The sequence below is a fragment of the Rhineura floridana genome, chromosome 6, assembly GCF_030035675.1.
Source record: "Rhineura floridana isolate rRhiFlo1 chromosome 6, rRhiFlo1.hap2, whole genome shotgun sequence".
Taxonomy (NCBI): domain Eukaryota; kingdom Metazoa; phylum Chordata; class Lepidosauria; order Squamata; family Rhineuridae; genus Rhineura; species Rhineura floridana.
The window spans coordinates 70,237,690-70,255,935 of record NC_084485.1 but is presented as its reverse complement, the minus strand read 5'-3'; the positions used below and the strand labels follow the sequence as shown (position 1 = coordinate 70,255,935).

At 42.8% G+C, this 18,246-nt stretch overlaps 1 protein-coding gene across 2 annotated transcripts in view; it reads right to left on the bottom strand.

Annotated features, from left to right (window-relative positions):
* Positions 1–979: 979 nt before the first annotated feature.
* The window catches only part of CCND3 (cyclin D3), a 30,874-nt gene continuing 13,607 nt past the window's right edge, over positions 980–18,246 (bottom strand). Inside the window, exons 3-6 of one of the 2 annotated variants that reach the window (XR_009763493.1) lie at positions 15,620–15,779; positions 12,916–13,058; positions 10,788–10,937; positions 2,827–2,915 (exon numbers count right to left, since the gene is read on the bottom strand). Coding sequence is in view for 1 of the 2 variants with exons in the window: in XM_061632258.1 (XP_061488242.1) it covers positions 2,748–2,915; positions 12,916–13,058; positions 15,620–15,779 (471 nt within the window). In the remaining variant the exon portion in view is untranslated. Of the gene's footprint in view, positions 2,916–10,787; positions 10,938–12,915; positions 13,059–15,619; positions 15,780–18,246 lie in introns of both variants that reach the window. The other variant, XM_061632258.1, reaches the window with a different exon arrangement.

Here is an 18,246-nt window from a genome sequence, read left to right as displayed (position 1 = left end):
TATACAATTATTTAGGAAACCAAGATGAATGCTCCAAAACAGAGGTCTCAAAATGTTTTTTTAAGGCAGTAACAAAGCTGGTGGCAGAACTAAACCACACATTACTCAGCTCTTGAAACCTCTCACCCAAGGCAGATTTCTCATAGAACCTTACATCGTTACAAAGATTTTTAGGCTTCCCTATAGAAAAAGACTATTGGGGTGGTGTACAAAATGTAAAAGTCAATGTAAAAATCATTTTTAAAGCCATGTCACAGCATGAAAATACAGTAGAGTGGATAAAACTTGAAAACTACCACCGTGCATGCTGGAAAATATCTGCAAACAAAAATGTCTTCAGCTGATACAATGACATCACAGGTGGCATCAAGCAAACATCCCTGGGGGATTACCAGGTTGCCTCAGCCAAAGGCTCTGTATACTGTTTAATTTCAGATAGTGGTAGATGTGAAGAGCCTCCAATTATAAATGCTGGGTTTAGCAGCTAATGTTTATTTTAAGAAGCCTAGGCCCTAAGCAACTTAGGGCTTTATAGATTAACGGCACCATTCTGAAATGTGTGTGCAAACCAGACTGACAGCTAGTGTCCCACTTAGTAAACTACTGGCTGCATTTTGTACTGACTGAAATGTCAAGTACTGTTGCTTTTTACAATGTCTTAGATGTATACACACATATATAGTGGACATAATACTGGCTGCTATAAGCCACTATTAGACCACTTGCTATCAAACCGCTGGACAAAGTTTTCACAGCCAAGAAGCAACCCAGCTACTCGTTCTAAAATCAGCTTGTCAGATTCAAATTGTTAAAAGTGAACAAACTTCTTAGAAGCAGTGATCAAGAAAGAGCTATTGTCTTTTATTCTCAGCAGGCCCTGTGGAAAAAGCAGGCTTTCCTAAAGGAAGAAGCTACATTCTAGATCCATTTGGTTCTTTTCTGTCTTAATTTCCACTGCCCGGGAAAGAAGGCAAGAATGTGCCAGTTTTTAAAAATATTTTATTGCAATATTGTAAAATACCAGATTTTTCCTAACAATAGGATTTCAAGTGATGGTGAATATCATATCGACAAACTTTATTTAAAGCTCTAATATATATGCAAGTATATAAAATGCATTCCCCTCATCTCCAAACTTAATCTAACAGATAGTGACATCTCATTTATCAGAAATGCTGATGGTACTTTAATTATAACTAATCAGTTTAAGCACAATGAGGGAAAAGAAAAGGCAAAAAAAGGAGAGCGAAAAGCTTTTTTCTTGTTGGCAAAGGTGATGGTCTCTAGTGGTGTTTTAGGTAGCATCAGTTCATGTTTCTTTTCCAGCTGGAGGGTTGAAGAATGAAATACCACTAGAATTCAAAAAGCAAAGTTTGCTCCCATCCCTACAGTTCACCCACACCAAAGGTTTTTTGAAGGTGATCTCTTATAAAAGCAGCATTTAAGAAAAACACATTTTCCTGAACAAAACACAAGAATACAACTCTTGACTCCAGTGCAGTCTGCAGCTCATTATATTGTAAACTCTTAGGGGAAAGAGAGACATCTTTTACCCCCTTATAAAAAGCAGGCGATAAGCTGGATAGTTGGACTTCCTCCTTCTCCATCATCCATCCTTTGCATGAAGCTGTCCTGCACTTGTTAAACTTTATTTTGGCAGTGAAGACGAGGGATTTGCACATACACATATAGCAGCACTTGTTGGGTGTACACTGATTGGGAATGACCTTGACACACTCAAAATTAAGCAGCCCAGACAGGTATGAAGGAGAACAAGGAAGACCATAAGGCACTATTTTTGCATGGCAAAAGAGATGGATCAGGACAGCATACTCTACTGAGCTTCTGATCTTGCTTTGCAGTTTTGTAAGGTTTAGTCCTCACAATAAATAAAGTAGCTCATGGATCTCACCGGAGTAAGAAAAGGCAACTCGGTGCAGCAAGTAGAAATTTTCCCCTTGGGCCTTTTGTGAACATATTTCTTTCCCACTACCCCTCAAGCTTTCATACGGCACACAGCACTTTACAAGCACCTACAAAAAGTGAGCCAAAACCCACTCATTTTCCCCGAAGGGCTAAAAGACTGGAGGGCTACAGGATTGTGCTACTATTAATCTTCCAAGGAGAACTAAGACTTCCTCGGTCTTGAATAAAGCTGGCAGGGGATTCCAGAGCTACATGTGTATATAGCTTGGTTTCTCTACCAGGTGCCCATACATGGCAGCATGAGCAAAGCAGTTTCAGCCAAGGAGGTCTCAGGTACATGTCAAACTTCTTCATGTAAGGTGAAGGTGGTTTATGTAACGAAAGTGCGTTTCTTCTCTTGACACACATGCAACAGGCATGCAGCAAAGATTGGGACAAAACAGCAGTGATAGCAGCGCGTCCTCCAAGGAAGCAAAACCAAACTGAAGAACTTTTGAACTGACGCTAAACTCACCCATTCCTCCCAAGCTCAAGTGTGGTTCAACCACCACAGGACACTCCCCCAATCATAGGAAAACCAGGCTAGCAAGACAGAAAAAGTCCAACTGCAAGAGGCCTATTCCCTTTTTGAGTTCCACCCAATTCCTCCAAGACCAAAATCCAATGCAGTCTTATTACAAAGGTTATGCTCACAAGGTAATCTTCTTCCACTCCTTTATTATGAGTGATAACAGGCACAAGCAGAATATTCTGGGAGGCTTCTTCTTTTCCTGTGTAAAGTTCTACTTGCTGGAAGCTGGGTGGTTGGAGGGAGGGGTTGGTCACAGGTTGATGTCTGTGACATCCGTAGGTGTACAGGTCATGCTGAATTCCTGGCTATCTGGGTAAACTGCAATCTTACAGCTGTATTCTTGCTGAGGCTGAGAGGTCTGCTTCAGGTTCTCTGCCAAGGCTGCTTCAATCTGTTCCTGACAAGCTTTCAGGCAGTCCTGGAAAAAGGAGAGAGCGGGGGGGGGGGGGGGAGTCATTTATTTCCATTTTTCACCTGAGTCATTTGCCTACTTTCACCATCTTATTAACTTCATATTAACTGAGCATCATCAAACATCTAAAGTATTCATGCTTCTGATTGGTTGGTGGGTGCTAAAGGAAGGCTCTCAGCTCCAGTGACTCATTCACAGCAACTTGCCTTTTCAAGATCACACAAAGAGTCTGCAGGGCAACCAGCATCCTAGAGTAGTATAGTTCTGATTATTCTAGGATTCTCAGATATATACGAACTGGAAGGTTTTATGAAGTAAAGTTAGAAATACATTATTCCTGATACCCGGCTCAAGCATTTTATATAGGTGGTATACCTGACCAGGCACCAAAACAAACTGTAAATCAATGTGCTCTTGTGTATTATTATTGATAAACATGGATTGCAGCAGGTTCTATCACCCTATAATTGTACCTTTACATACTGTTTGGATAGCAATCCCTTTGTGGTCTGTATTGCTTGTGTCTAGTACACTGAACTTTAATATGCACCTGAATATTTACTGATGTTTCAGAATTTCCAGTGCATGTAGATAGTTGTCACATAGAACATTACCTGAAAGTGGTGCTCAGTACTCAGTGGTTTGCTAGACTTGCTGATACTGAATACTGAAATACTAACTATGAAAGTTAATATCAAAAACTGAAAAAAATCATCAATGGAAAAAAGAATTGGAATCAAAGAAATTGATAGTAAATTAGCCCTGCCACTTTGAAGCTGATAAGGAAATTCTTACTTGGTGAATTTATGTTCTTGTTAATGGGAGAACAGTAGAAGTTGGATTACTTCCTTCCTCCAGGCTAAAAATCTACTTCCTATGAGGTGGGATTTCCCACCACACTCCCAGGATGGCAAAACAACAGAGAAAACTACTTGGAGGAAAGGAGTCTGAAGAATTGAGGTAAATAGTGATAACAGGAGATCCAAGTTCTAGGTCTTAAAGACACCTGAAAACTTAATAACTTGCTGGATCCAGATGTCACCCACCCAAGAGTTCTTAAATAACTCAAATATGAAATTTCTGATCTTCAAATAAAAATATGTAATTTGTTCCTGAGATCAGCTTCTACACCTGAAGACTACAAGGTAGCTAATGTAACACAAGTTTTTAAAACGGGATCCAGAGGGGATCTAGGAAATTACAGGCTGGTTAGTTAAACATCTGTTCTGGGGAAACTGGTGGAAAGTATTATTAAAGAAAGAAACATACAAAAAAACAAGTCTTGCTGAAAAAGAACCAATATGGCCACCACAAAGGTATGTCCTAACTAACCTGTCAGAGTTCTTTGAGAGTGTCAGCAAGCATATGGACAGGGGTGATCCAGCTTACTGCTTAGACTCCTGTAATTACTTAGAAGTCCATTTTGGCATTAAGCGATATAAATATTAAATACAAATTCTGTACTCAGACTTTCAAAAAGCTTTTGACAAAGTACCTCACCAAAAACTCCTTAGCAGCCAATGGGGTAAGAGGACAGGTCCTCTTTAAGGATCAGTAACTGGTTGAAGAACAATAAATAAGTGAAGGGGAAACTTGTATTTCCACTCTATGACACCTTGTCCCTATCATATTCCACAGCATTCTGCATACTTCTATTAAGTGATTACTGTGTACTTTCAAAGTCAGGATTCTAAAAGGCCAAAGACAAATCTAAGGATTCTTACGGAGGACTTGCCCCTCACCTTGCCAAAGTGCCCTTAAGCACAGTTGGTAAACTAGCTACTCTCAGCCTGCAGTTCTTAAGCCCATAAGAAGAGGCTCTGCTGGATCAGACCAAAGGCTCATCTAGCTCTCAGTGGCCAACCAGATACCTATGAGAAGCCTGCAAGAAGGACATGAATGCAACAGCACTCTCCCCAACCACTGCCACTGCTACTCAAGAGACATGCCTCTGATTGTGAAGGTGGAACATATTGATCATGACTAGTAGCCACTGACAGCTTTACCATCCATGAATTTGCCTAATTGTCTTTTAAAGCAATCAAACTGGTGGCCATCACAATTACTTGGGGGAGCTAATTCCGTGGTTTAACTACATGCTGTGTGAAGTGTTTTTTTTGTCTGTCCTCAATCTTCAAACATTCCATTGGATGACTCCCAGTTCTTGTATTATGAGAGTAGGAAAAATTGTCTCTGTTCACTTTTTCCACACCATGAATAATTTTATACACCTATATCATACTCCCCCTTTTTTTCTAAAAGGGCCAAAGAAGTAACCTTTCCTCACAGAGGAGTTGCTCATTTTGGTTGCCCTTTTCTGAATGTTTTCCAGCTCTACAATATCCCTTTTGAGATGTGGCAACTAGAACTGAACATAGTATTCCAAAGGCAGTCATTCTACAGATCTGTATAATACCATTATGATACTAGCACGTTAATTTTCAGTCCTTCTCTTACTGATTCCTAACATAGAATTTGGCTTTTTCACAGCTGCTGCACATTGGATCAACATTTTCATCAAGCTATCTACCTCAACATTAAGATCTCTTTCCTGGTTAGTCACCGCCAGTTCAGACCCCATAACCTTATGTGTGAAGTTAGAATTTTTTGCCCCAGTGCATAGCACTTTATGCTTGCTTACACTGAATTACAACTGCTGTGCTCAGGGGCTTGCAAAGTAGCGTTAATCAGCTGATTACTGATGCTTGGGAAGCCCTGTGCTCGGGGCTTTGCAAGCCCTGTGCTCAGCACTTCCCAAGCAGCAATAATCAGTTCACAGTGGATGCTTGGGAAGCGCTGCACACACTTTTTTGCCTATGCAGTTTGATTTCAAATTGCACAGGCAAAAACAGATCACTGGATGTCATTATGACATCAAGTGACTGACAGGTAGATGCCCTGCCCACTTGTTAAACTTGGTCCGTGGGGATGTGTGGAGATAAAACATCTGGCCCATTTCCTCATCCTGCCCTAGAGAGTAGTCTAATTTAGCATTACTTGTATTCAGTAAACAAAGCTAAAAACTTTACCACACTTGTCTAATACATATTTGCAATTAGCACCCATCACTGTTGCTAGCGAATTTAAGAAATGGAAAATTTTCCATTTAAAAATAACGCAGTGGGATGTTTTCCACCCCACATCACTGTTTACTATGTTAAGTACCTGAAAGATGTAGGTTTCAACCCTAGTTCGCTGTTACTACTCTGCACATACAAGATTCTCAACCCCTCATACTCCCATCCCCCCACTACACAAAGCTCACATTATATTCCATGAATCTACACCACAGTGTAAGCCATTCATCCTTCTAGAACAGGGTTTGAAGGCTAAGATTATGGGTTATATCTTTAAAAGTAAAATGCAAGGTAATGAGAGCATACAGCTGCTGCTCCTGTCTGTTGTCTCCCTTTCCTGCCTGCTATAAGACAATATGAGAGCCAATGTGGTGTAGTGGTTAAGGTGTTGAACCACGACCTGGGAGACCAGGGTTTGAATCCCCACATAATAGCCATGAAGCTCACTGGGTGACCTTGGGCCAGTCACTGCCTCTCAGCCTCAGAGAAAAGCAATGGTAAAAACCCCTCTGAATACCGCTTACCATGAAAACCCTATTCATAGGGTTGCCGTAAGTTGGAACTGACTTGAAGGCAGTCCATTTCTATTTTTGCATAAGACAATATGGACTCCTCTTTGCTGTAGCAGGAGACAAGAAGGGCTGTACGTGAAGGGACTGTAGCAACAGAGAAGCCTGCCACGCCACGCCACACCTGCCACTTCTTGTTTGCAGGGAAGTGCTGCTCTGTCCTGCTCCGGCATGGAATATTAGTGTCAGGGACTGGAGTGGAGGAATTACTACAGACATCACCCTACTGCCTGCTCTTCCAGTAAGACAGTGTAAAGTATTATTGTCACACTAGAACAGCCTTTCCCAACTAGTGGGCCACCAGATGTTGTTGGACCACAACTTCCATCAGCCTCAGCCAGCATTGCCAATGGTCAGGAAAGATGGGAATTGTGGTCCAACAACATCTGGTGGCCCACTAGTTGGGAAAGGCTGCATTAGAAAGAGTTCAGTAGTTGTCATTGTCCACCCCACCCCAGCCCCACCACACTTTGAATGTGCAAGACCACCTGTGACTGAGCTCTGGAGAATGTTACTGCCAATGCAATTACATTAATGCAAGGGAAAATCTTGACCTTAAATTTGGGAGAAGCTGCGTACAGCAATGATTTGAGATGAGGAAACCCCTCTCGTTTTGCAGTGAGTCATGGTGGTAAGCCCCAACAGACCCAGAGCTTCTGTACCTCCTCCTCTAAAGGCCAAAGGTCACCCTCTTACCCAAGCTTATAATAAACTGACATTTTGTGTTGCGGAGTCTCAGGGATCTGATTGGATCCCCCGCAGGCTCCCTGAGGTTGGGTCTGTTCACAGGATCCTGTCACATATACAATCTTACAAAGAATCCACATTCAGTTCTTAGAAATTGACACAGGATGTGGCAAGTAAAAATAGCAACACCCAACACTCCTTCCCCAAGACGGTTCCAGTAACCGTGGCCTCTAAAATCTCCACCCAACAACAGCCAGGGCTCAACAAAGGCCACTCAAAATTTCTTGGCTAATTTGCATGGGAAGGAAAAGGAAGTAAAAGTGATGAAAGGAAGAGGATCGACTGAGGAAACTCAGAAGATTTGAGAGGTTTTCTGCATGGGAAGTGAAAGCTACTTTTTTGTGAACTGTACCACTGAACACTAAAGTCAGGATCATTCAGACCATGGTATTTCCGATCTCTATGTATGGATGTGAAAGTTGGACAGTGACAAAAGCAGATAAGAGAAAAATCAACTCATTTGAAATGTGGTGTTGGAGGAGAGCTTTGCGCATACCTTGGACTGTGAAAACGACCAATAATTAAACCAGGACTATCACTAGAAGCTAAAATGATGAAACTGAGGTTATACTTTGGACATATAATGAGAAGATATGATTCATTGGAAAAGATAATAATGATGGGAAAACCAGAAGGGAGCAGAAAAAAAGGAAGGCCAAACAAGAGATGGATTGATTCCATAAAGGAAGCCACAGACCTGAACTTACAAGATCCGAACAGGGTGGTTCATCACAGATGCTCTTGGAGGCCACTGATTCATAGGGTCGTCATAAGTCGTAGTCGTCTTGGAGGCACATAACAACAACAAAAGAAAGCCAGGGATGCACAAAGAAGGTCCAAGGCTGAATTTCCATTATCTTCAGGTGGGGTTGGGAAAGATCCTGGTCTAGAAGCCTGGAGAGGTCCTGCCGGTCAATGTAGAACTGGGGGGGAGGGGTATTATTTGGCCCTCCAGATATTGCTGGACTATAACCCTCATCATCCCTGACCATTGGCTATGTTGGCTAGGGCTAATGGGAGCTGTGGTCCAACAGCATCTGGAGGGCTACAGGTGTAGAGAAGACTGATGGACAGCTTTCTAAATTAACCCTAACCTTATAATGTGACTATGTTGAACCAGTGCTGTATTTACACAGGAATAGCACTGCCTTTGCCAGCCACAAAGATTTAAACTGAGCCTTCAAAGCACATTTCTGAGCATAAACGTTTGTTCTAGGATCCTGAGCTTCTTGGAAATGTCCCGTGAGCTGCACGCAAGAGAAAGGCCAGCATAGGGGGCAACTCTGTGGGGGTCACATGCTGGTTAATGTGATATAGCACCAGTGCTGTGACAAAGCAATTCATATAGAAAAGTGTTGATGCTCAGTGAAAGAATCCATAACTAACCCTGACAAGCAATTAATGAAACTGATGAAACAGAGGAAAGAAAGGAATACATGTGCAGGGAAGATCTAGAGGGTACCAAGAAAGTACAGGTCACACAAACGCCTATGCCATTCTGAGCCAGTCTCCACAATCCTCAATTTTACACTAATTTTCTGTGACAATGAGGACTAGAAACCTGAGAACAAGAACTCAAAAGTCTCAAGATGTTTAGAAGTTGCTCCAGGTTACATGGTTTGCAATAGACATGCACCCAAAACAGGAAGATTGTACATACTGTAGTACACTGGTCATAGTTCTCCAACATCCCAGACTAGTAACCTAAGCTCATGTTGTCTTTCTACACGCAATACTTGAAGCAGGTGTGGAGGATGTTCTCCCAAATCCAATAAAGCAAAGCTAAGATGTAGCAAAAACTAAAGAACAGCAGCACTGTTCTAGCTTTGCCTATACATGTTTACTACATAAGATGATCTGGTTAAGAAGGAGTAAGGAAGACTTCTTGGAACCTATACAGTAACCAACAACTCAGAGCGAACCAGAAAAAACACAAACCCTTTGACTGATTCTATCCAAGCCTCCTGTCAGACTCCAAGCATAGCATCTTAACCAGACTGGTACCTTTAAGCAGCCAAAACATCAGGGCAGCACCCATGCTTTAAAACTCCCTGCCTAAACATCAGGCAGGCATCCTCGCTATGTTGTTTGAGATGCCTGCTAAAACCTTTTTCATAACAGCAAGCCTACCCAGATATAGAATGTAGTTATATATACTTGTTTTTAAAATTCTGTTGATTTTATCTGGTCATTTCAACCCCCCAACCCATATTTTTCATATATAACAAAATTAGCAGGGAAGTACAAAATTACATAAAAATGGAAATTGATAGTCATTTTATTTTATGAAGACTGCTAAGTTATTATTCTGCTTAAGTGGCTTAAATAATTAGGTAAAATGATGAAGAGGGGGTTTAACCGTATAGCACACTCTCCTCGTCTGAACGCTTCTAGTTTTAGTGACTGGCGAAGTCACTGATTGTTGCCCCCAACTTACAAACACTTAACATATGATGAAATACGAAGTGGCCTTGGCCAACTCTCAAGTAAGAACAAGCAACCCAAGTCACAGCTTGAAGCCCCTACCCACTGAACCTTTAGCAGAAGCCTATTAAGCATGGCAGCGGAGATGGCAAAGGACACCCTGAAAAGAGCATCCTCTCATCTAGCTTGTCCTCTAAACCCCAAAAGACACAAAATATGGAAGAAAAGCCAAAAGGAACTAGGCAAGCAAAGATACTCCTAACTAGCAAGACAAGCTCAACCCTCCAGCTTAGGCAAGGCCAGAGCTTCCTAATGGGTACTTCAAGTGCTTCTAATCTGCTTTTATGAGCTCTCCCCCTTTCCGTAATCCTCTCTCCGCCTTCCACCTGTTCTCCACTCCCTTTAGTGAACTGTGCTCACAGGATCAGCATTCAAACTCAGCTTCATTCATCGTAGCAGCTTGCAAGCAGCTGGCTGCAGGCAATTCAGAGACCCAAGGGCAAAAAGCCAACGAAACCCACCAAGGCAGCCTTCTGCTCTATGACTGTCAAACAGTGATTACTGGATCTGCGAGAAAGGTCCAATTCCACAGCCCCTCCTCTGCCTTTCAGCTTTTGCCACGTAACAGAATACAGAAAAACAGCAGTTTTTCCCTTCTCTTTGATATCCCTTTGGCACCCAAAGAGGACTCTGGAATGCTACTTGAAATGAACTCTGTACTCCGTACCTGCTCCTGGCAGGAATCTGGCACTGGGCCACATGAACAGATGCTACTCTGGTTCCATCTCTTCCCCAACGGACAACCCAATCTCTAACACCTGTCCATTCAGGTGAATGGATGCTTTTCAAAGGCCTCCCTTGTACCAAAGACAAAAAGCAGCAACTGATCTGGGTATTATGTGAGCAATCAGTGGGGGACTTGCCTGCAGTGGGTAGCAATTGTACAGTCAGTGGCAGGCCAGTTGCTGGCATGGGACATTCCAATAACACGATTGGGCTCTAGGAAAACAGCTAAATTCATGTCAACCCCCGCTGACCAGAGAAGAATCACAACCACTCACTGTGTTGGCTTTCTGCCAAAAAGTGAACACTGGCTTGGGAACCAGGGAAGCAGCAAAAGATAGAGGGGATCATGCAGTTTCTGTGCAGAGTAGGCAAAGAAAGCCAATGATGTCTTCTGTTGCTGGAGACTGCAGTTCTTGCTCATCAGACTGGAATTTAAGGAAGAATTGGCTATTCTCAACAATGTGGATACATGCACCTGATGAAATAAGCTGTTCTGTACAGAATCTCATGCCAAAGAAAACAATTCGTCTCAAAGTTGCTGAAAAAGGTTCATTGTTCTTGATGCCACAAGCTGTGATAGAAGCTCTTATGGCAGGGATGGGAAGTCTCAGTCTTGGGGGGCCAAATCCCCACTCCCACCTGGCTTCTCTATCTGGTCCTCAGAACTCTCCCCAAGCTACACCTCTCACTGGCCCCGCTTCATACCCTGAGTGTTTTTGCCTCACTGGAATATGAACTTTGATAATGCCCCGTGCTCATCTGGATGGAGGATAGAAAGGGCTGCATGGGTGTGTGCAGACGCTAGGCTACTACAGAAAGGTAAAATGTACATTTGTTGCTCTGCCCACTTTTGGCATGCCCATCACTGGGTTGCCCAGAAAGGAATGTGATCCTCAAGCTGAAAAAAGTTTCCCACCCATTTTATGGGATGATACAGGTTATGAATTATCATCAGCATTTTTCCATGCCACACCTGGGCTCCCAAGATTTCAACTTCCACTTCAGATTCTCTGCATCAGAGGCCCTTCCAAAGGGCTCCTCTTTCTACTTTCCAGAGCAGCTGTCGGAGGGTGACTGTAGTAGAAAGGAGAGGCTGTAGAACTCCAGTACGACATCTTGCACAGTATTACTGGGCAGCATTAACAGGAGGATAAAGAGAACTGCAAGAACAGTCCATTTTCAAAGAATCTGGAATAAAGCAATTCCTGGCTAGCAATAGGTCACTGCATGCATTTATGGTACTACCATCTCGGTTTCTACAATACGACGGCACTATCAAGATACGAGAAATAAAGGGGAGCCATGCCTGAAATGTCACAACACTTGGAAATGGGGGGGGGCTTTTCAGACATCTCCCTCTCTCCAAATGTATATTCAATGTATGGGAGGAAGGTAGGACTGAACCTGCAAGCCCTGTCCCCACATACCCACTGACCACACCCTTCTGGTGCCTCTGTGAACAACATTAATAAGAAAGGGTTCTCCACATGTGCGGCTGTGAATGCTTAAGGCGGGGGACTGCTGTGGAAAAAAATAGCTTATCTTAAACACACTTCTCAGATGGAACTATTTTTATTCAGGGCTGATTAAGGCTGCCATGCTAAACATACTGCAAATTAACACTCAATTAACTCAGAAGGGCTTACTTCTGGCATGGGATTACACTGTAAATCACAGGCATGAGTTAAATTAAGAAATTCCAGGCTTATTTCCTTGTCTTGCTACAGACCCTCTTGAACACCTCTAAACCATTCCCTTATTTCTCTGTATTATAATGGATGCATCCTGACTCACAGTGAGGTGCTCAGATGCATGCCCCACATTTGCAGAAGTGCCTTGGGCAGCAACTTTTAGTCCTGAACCCTGTCTCAATCTGCAGAAGAGCAGCAACTCCACTGAGACGCACTGACCAGAGTTTCTCTTCTAAAACATACCTCCTCAGGCTTTGTACAATAAAGGAAGCAACAGCCCAAGCACTGCCTTGGCTCAATGCTACTACTTTGATGATATATTCATTAATTTGGTTATGTTTGACTGTTGCAGATTTTTCTGGTTTTGTTAGCTGCCATAGGCATCTAACTGACATAAAGGTCGGGCTGAAATAACGATAATACAGCAACTGTGAATCATCTCCTTGTTCAGATTCTACAGCTTTATTGGCAGAGATTTCATGGCTGTCATGTGCCTCTAAAAGAAGAAGTTGGCAGGGAGAAGACTGAGCACACTCAATGGTACTTGGCATCATCTGAGTCTCTGGCCATTTCATAAATAAAAGCAAGATCCCTTTTGCTCTGGAGGTGGGCAGAAGATGCCAGAATAGCTTGCCTGGAGTCAAGCAGCAAAATGCTAACAGAATCCCCATTGCCCAGTTCTGAATACTGTTCCCTCTGAGCATATACTCACCACCTCTGTGCCAGTAATTCTAGCAAGCAGCTCCGTATGTTTCTCGCCAGAAAAATCATCAGATGAGGTAGAGAGGCCATGGACTGCCGCTCCAATGCTACTAGTAGCAATCATGGATGGGGGATACATCGCAAATGTGTAATCTATAAATTCCAGAAGGAAATGGGGGGGGGTTGTCAGGAGAACAGATGAGACAAATTCATTTGCTTGCTACCGCTTCCAGGAAAGGTTTGATATCTGTGTGATAACACAGCACCCACAAGCAAACATGTGCCTGCCAAGACATTTCTAGGTGCCCCTGAGAGGCCTGGGGCCTTTATTATCCAGCTAGAACAGCATCCTCTGCCCTCCTGCTGAAATTACCTGCGAGTAAGTCCCACTGAACCCAATGCAGCTTACTTCTGAGTAGACATGCACTGGATTGCAGCCTTAGTCATCTAAAGACAGCAGGTTTAAATATCCAACTCATTGGAATTCAGCTTTCAAATGTCTTTCTGTATAGGTGGGTCCAGCAGCCTCTTGTAGAGGCCATCAAAGACAGGCTTCAGTAGACCTTCTTGGAGAGACTGTTCCACAAGCCCTGGGGCTACCACCAAAAAAGTCCTGCTCCTTTTTGAGGTTGTTCGGACCTCACACAACAATGAAATGTGGAGCACGGCACATAGTGCCGATTTTAATTTGCAAGAAAAAAGATATGAAAAAGGCACTCCTATGAGTATTAGGTTGAGAAGTGCTGTAAAAGTTAAAACAAGGGTATCTTAGGATACGGGTAGAGAACCTGTGACCCTCCAGAGGTTGTTGGAGTCGTAACTCCCATCAACCCCAGCCAGCATGGTCATTGACCAGGGACTATGGGAGATTCAGTCCAACAACATCTGGAAGGCCATATTCCCCATCTCTGGGTTAGTAATTTGAAAACTTTATTCAGTATCTTAAAACCACACAATCCATTAGATTACAGAAATCATTTTTCAACAAAATACTACAAGCCAGTTTTCTAGGAATGGAGGAGCATATACTGAAAAACATGGAAGCCCTCTTCAGGCACTGTTCATGTGAATACGGCAAATATGTTGAAAGGAGTTCCTACCCCCCACCATGTTGCGGCATAACTTCTGAAATGAGGAGCCTGCGCTATGCATGGAGGCTTCCCCACGCTGTCTAGAACCCTGGACAATCAGGGTTTTAAATTCCATGGGGAGCCTCCATACATAGCGCAGGCTCCTCATTTCAGAAGTTATGCCCCAACATGGCAACAGCAGGTTGAGCCATGCAACCTTGTGGGCAGGGCTATTTGGGCAATCCTACAGCCCCTTTTTATCACACTTGCCCCCTTCACAAGAAACATCTGAACAGGGCTAGTGCTTACAAGAAATCCCAAGCATCCAACTAATGGTGCTGCCACTGCTGCCCTTGAGTGTGATGTTAACATTACCATGCATACTATCTTTAGTGATTGGGAGAGGGGGGGGGACTGGGAAATATTACTGCATGACATATTCTCCATTCATTTTCAGATCTCCCATCAGTGGTGGTGGTGGGGAGCACATCTACAATTGCTAAGCAACCACAAAACACTTCCTCTCCACTGTCCCTGTAACCAGCAAAATAGTCAGGGCAAAGCATAGCAGGAATATCTGGTAGCCTGCTGCATAGCACTGAGACACAAATGAAATGACACATGCTCCTTTACCTTAGTTGCCTGCCACTTAGAACAGCATTCTTCAACCTCAGATCCCCGAATATTGTTAGACTACCACTCCCACCATCCCCAGACAGCTGAGCCAATGGCCACGGATGATGGTAGTGGTAATCCAACAGTATCTGGAGACCCAATGTTGAAGAACACGGACCCAGAATAAGGTTACAAAAAACCCCTATGTTTTTTGTTGCCTATGGCCATTAATGATCAGCATGACAGTGCATCTTTTTTGTGAAAGGACTAGGAACTGTCTGTGTACATACATATACAGCAAAATAGAACAGTGATCAGTTTACTGATGGAGCAACTCATTAATCCAGGGATCCCCTCCTCCACTGCAGGAAAATGCTCCTTTAAATCATTGCAAATGAAAGTGCAAACTCGCTCGATGACTGCAGAAAGGAGTGGTTCTTTTCAGATGACCATCTGTTTCAGATGGTCCATTGACTTGATTCTTCCTGTTTGGTGAGCCCACACATTCAACCATCATTTAGATAAAACAGAGAGGGAAGACAGCATTCTGCAATGGAGGTGTAAAAATTATCTCAGCCCAAAATAATTTAAAGGGAGAGAAAATAAGCTGATTACAAACGACTTTAGTAAAAGGTTCTGCCTTGGTAGCCAAATGCTGGAAGCTTCTATGGAAAGAGTGCCTGGGATGGATCTGTTCTTAATATGCAAAAGTGTGTGTGTATGTGACTATAGTATGTCATCTTTCAACTGAGAATCTTTATAAAAGATAGTATATTTAAACTCATATATTCATCACATATGCAGCATCCTTGCCTTTCGGACAAAAGAAACCAATACTCAAAGGTTAAGGGATTTTATATTAATGGGTAACATGTTGGGTCTCTTTGAAAAATCAGAACCTAAGGTGACCTAAGGAGAATTTGTTAGCACAGCTAGGAACAAAAATCAAGGTCTGTTTCTTCTCAGCCCTGTAATTTAACAATGCTCCACCATTCTAGAGAAGGTCACGCCTTGCAACACAAACTATACCTGTAGCGCACAGTGCAATGAATGTCTGTGCATGTTTTTTCACCAAGTCCATCTTATGCTGAGGAAGTGGGAGCCGCTGGAGAATTTGATCCAGGAAGTCATTTGCTATCACCGACACTAGGTCCCATTTTAGCTTCTCTAGGACTAAAAACTCCCAGTCCTGAATAGGAAAAAAAAAAGAGTGTTATGCAAAACAGAGTGGGTCTTTTTAACCAGATTTCACACAATAAATTAGCAAGATACATGACGCTTCAAAAGACATACAGTGCACTTCATAAAACAAAAGGTTACAACAGCCAATGAGTAGGAGGCAAGAGACCTGCTTGGCTGGTATCTTTCTGTGAACTGCAGATTATAGGATATAAATAATGTGGAATCTGTTACCATCCATAAAACATAGCCTCCATAAAAATAGGAAGATATTAGATCTGCTTATAAAATAGAGAAAACACAATGGTCTGATGCATTAATCATGAGCTGTAGGCTCATAAAGTACCCCTTTGTTAACTTCTATTCTTGATTAACCACAGCTTTCCATTCTGTCCAGACCCAGAACTGTGGTTAATTTTAGCTGTGGTTCATTGAAACAAGTCGGCTTCAGAAACTATGGTTTGCAGTTATCTTGTCTGGAACTAACCATAGTTAACCACGGTCCAAATGACACAACAAACCAGTGGTAAGCAAAAGTGGAAGCAAATTATTCTGAATTCCTCTTGGCCATGTGGCAGGACAGGAAGTGCCCAAGCATGAGCCTTATTCTGTAGTTTAGCATGACATGGGAATGTGGCCAATGAACTGCAGTTTAGCATGGCACGAGAATGTTGCCAATTGCTCTCTCCCCTCTTCTTCACCCCAGCTGGAACTACAGGCTAGCCTTGGCATGCATGCCTTGTGCTATTGCTCCTGGCATATATAAGAAAGCTTTGGCCATTCTTCCCCTCTATCATCCTAAGCAAGGAATGTATAGGATCCAAACCCACCAATGTTGTCCCCATTTAATGACTCAATGCAGTCACAGTAGATCACATCAAGGTAGACTGATGCATGGAATTCTTAATGTTAAATCTAGCCCTGTGAAGAACAAACTGTACTCTAGGCTAATATTTTTTAGTAAACATACCCAGTCCCCAGCAGAAACTTCACGATGCAAGGTGTGCATTTTTTATTATTATTCAGAATCTAGTCCAAGGCTTAAGAAGTCCAGATGCTTTTGGGGTCAACAGCAGGGAAGCTGCTTTCCCCCTTTGCCTAAAAAGGTCCTCCATTTTTATCCCGCTTCCCCTTGCAGCAACTCCAGTTCATGATAGAGTTTCTTAATTGTTTTAATTGTAGGAAGGAGCAACACCAGAACCCCTGGCAAATGGAATGGCCAGAGAGGACCTACTGCACTTTGCTCAAAACAACAAACATCCTTTTCCTGAACTTTCCCCTGACACTTAACAGGCTCAGTTTGGCCACTTAATTAGACACAAAAGATGTTTAAGGGACAAATTATCTCATTGTGCATGCACACATCTCCCGTCCAATTCTCCCAATGAGCTTTCTTTTTTGGTCTAAACCACAAACTGCATTTTGAGCTTAGAGGATTGAAACCGGAATGTTTGTTGCAGTTAGATCCCATTCATTTCAGTGCAAACTGAGTTGTCACGACTAACATGTCCTGTTGATTTCATTGGGACTCAAGCTCAACTAATTTACTCTGGATTTAACCAAAGAGTTTAAAGACACTCTGGCATTTCTTCTGTATCAAAATCCCTGGAGAAAACAAAAACAAACCTGGGAAACAGATGTGGAATGTGCACATGAACCCCTTTGAACCCTGGATATAGGCTGAGCACTGCAATATTCTATAATATACTAAAATGTGCCTTTGCTTTCTCATCAATATTTCATTTTATAAACAATTTTTGCACTGAACCCTTCGTTTACTTTCAATACCGCAACTTCTTCCGTAGTCATTTCTCAGCAGGCAGCCTGATGGGCCACATCAGGTCTGCAGAGCTGCTCCAACTGGCCCTCTGACTCTCTTCTCTTTGTCATCCACTGCTCTCCCACCTTTCCCTGTGGCTTGCAGTGACTGCCACGAGCCCCACCCAGGCTACCATGTTTCTTAATGCTACATATGCACAACCCTGAGGAAGCATGGTGACCAGGAAGGGGTTAACAGCAGCTACCACAAGGAACAGTTGTATGGGGACAGTGACAGACTCCAGGGTAGCAGGTTAGGGCCACCTCACTCTACTATTTAACTGAGTAACACTTTCCAATTATGAGGCAGGCCTCTCTACAGAGATAAGGACCAAGAGTCTTCTGGCACCCTAGGCCTCATTGTCTTTGCTGAAACAGACCACTACAGCTGCCTCTCTGGAAGTCCCTACAGAGATGTAGGACACGTGCATGTTCCTTCCTAATGCCTTCAGTTCTATGTGGACAAACTTCCTGTTTTTGAAGAGCTATTCATTACCCTCAGATCCTTAATTTAATTCCTCTCACTCCTTTTCTCAACAATTTACAACCCAATGACGTTAAAATAGAAGAATTCATGGAGGATATGGCTATCAATGGCTACTAACCCTGACGGATAAAGCTATCAATGGCTATTAGCCCAAGACTCCTGCGTGAGGAGG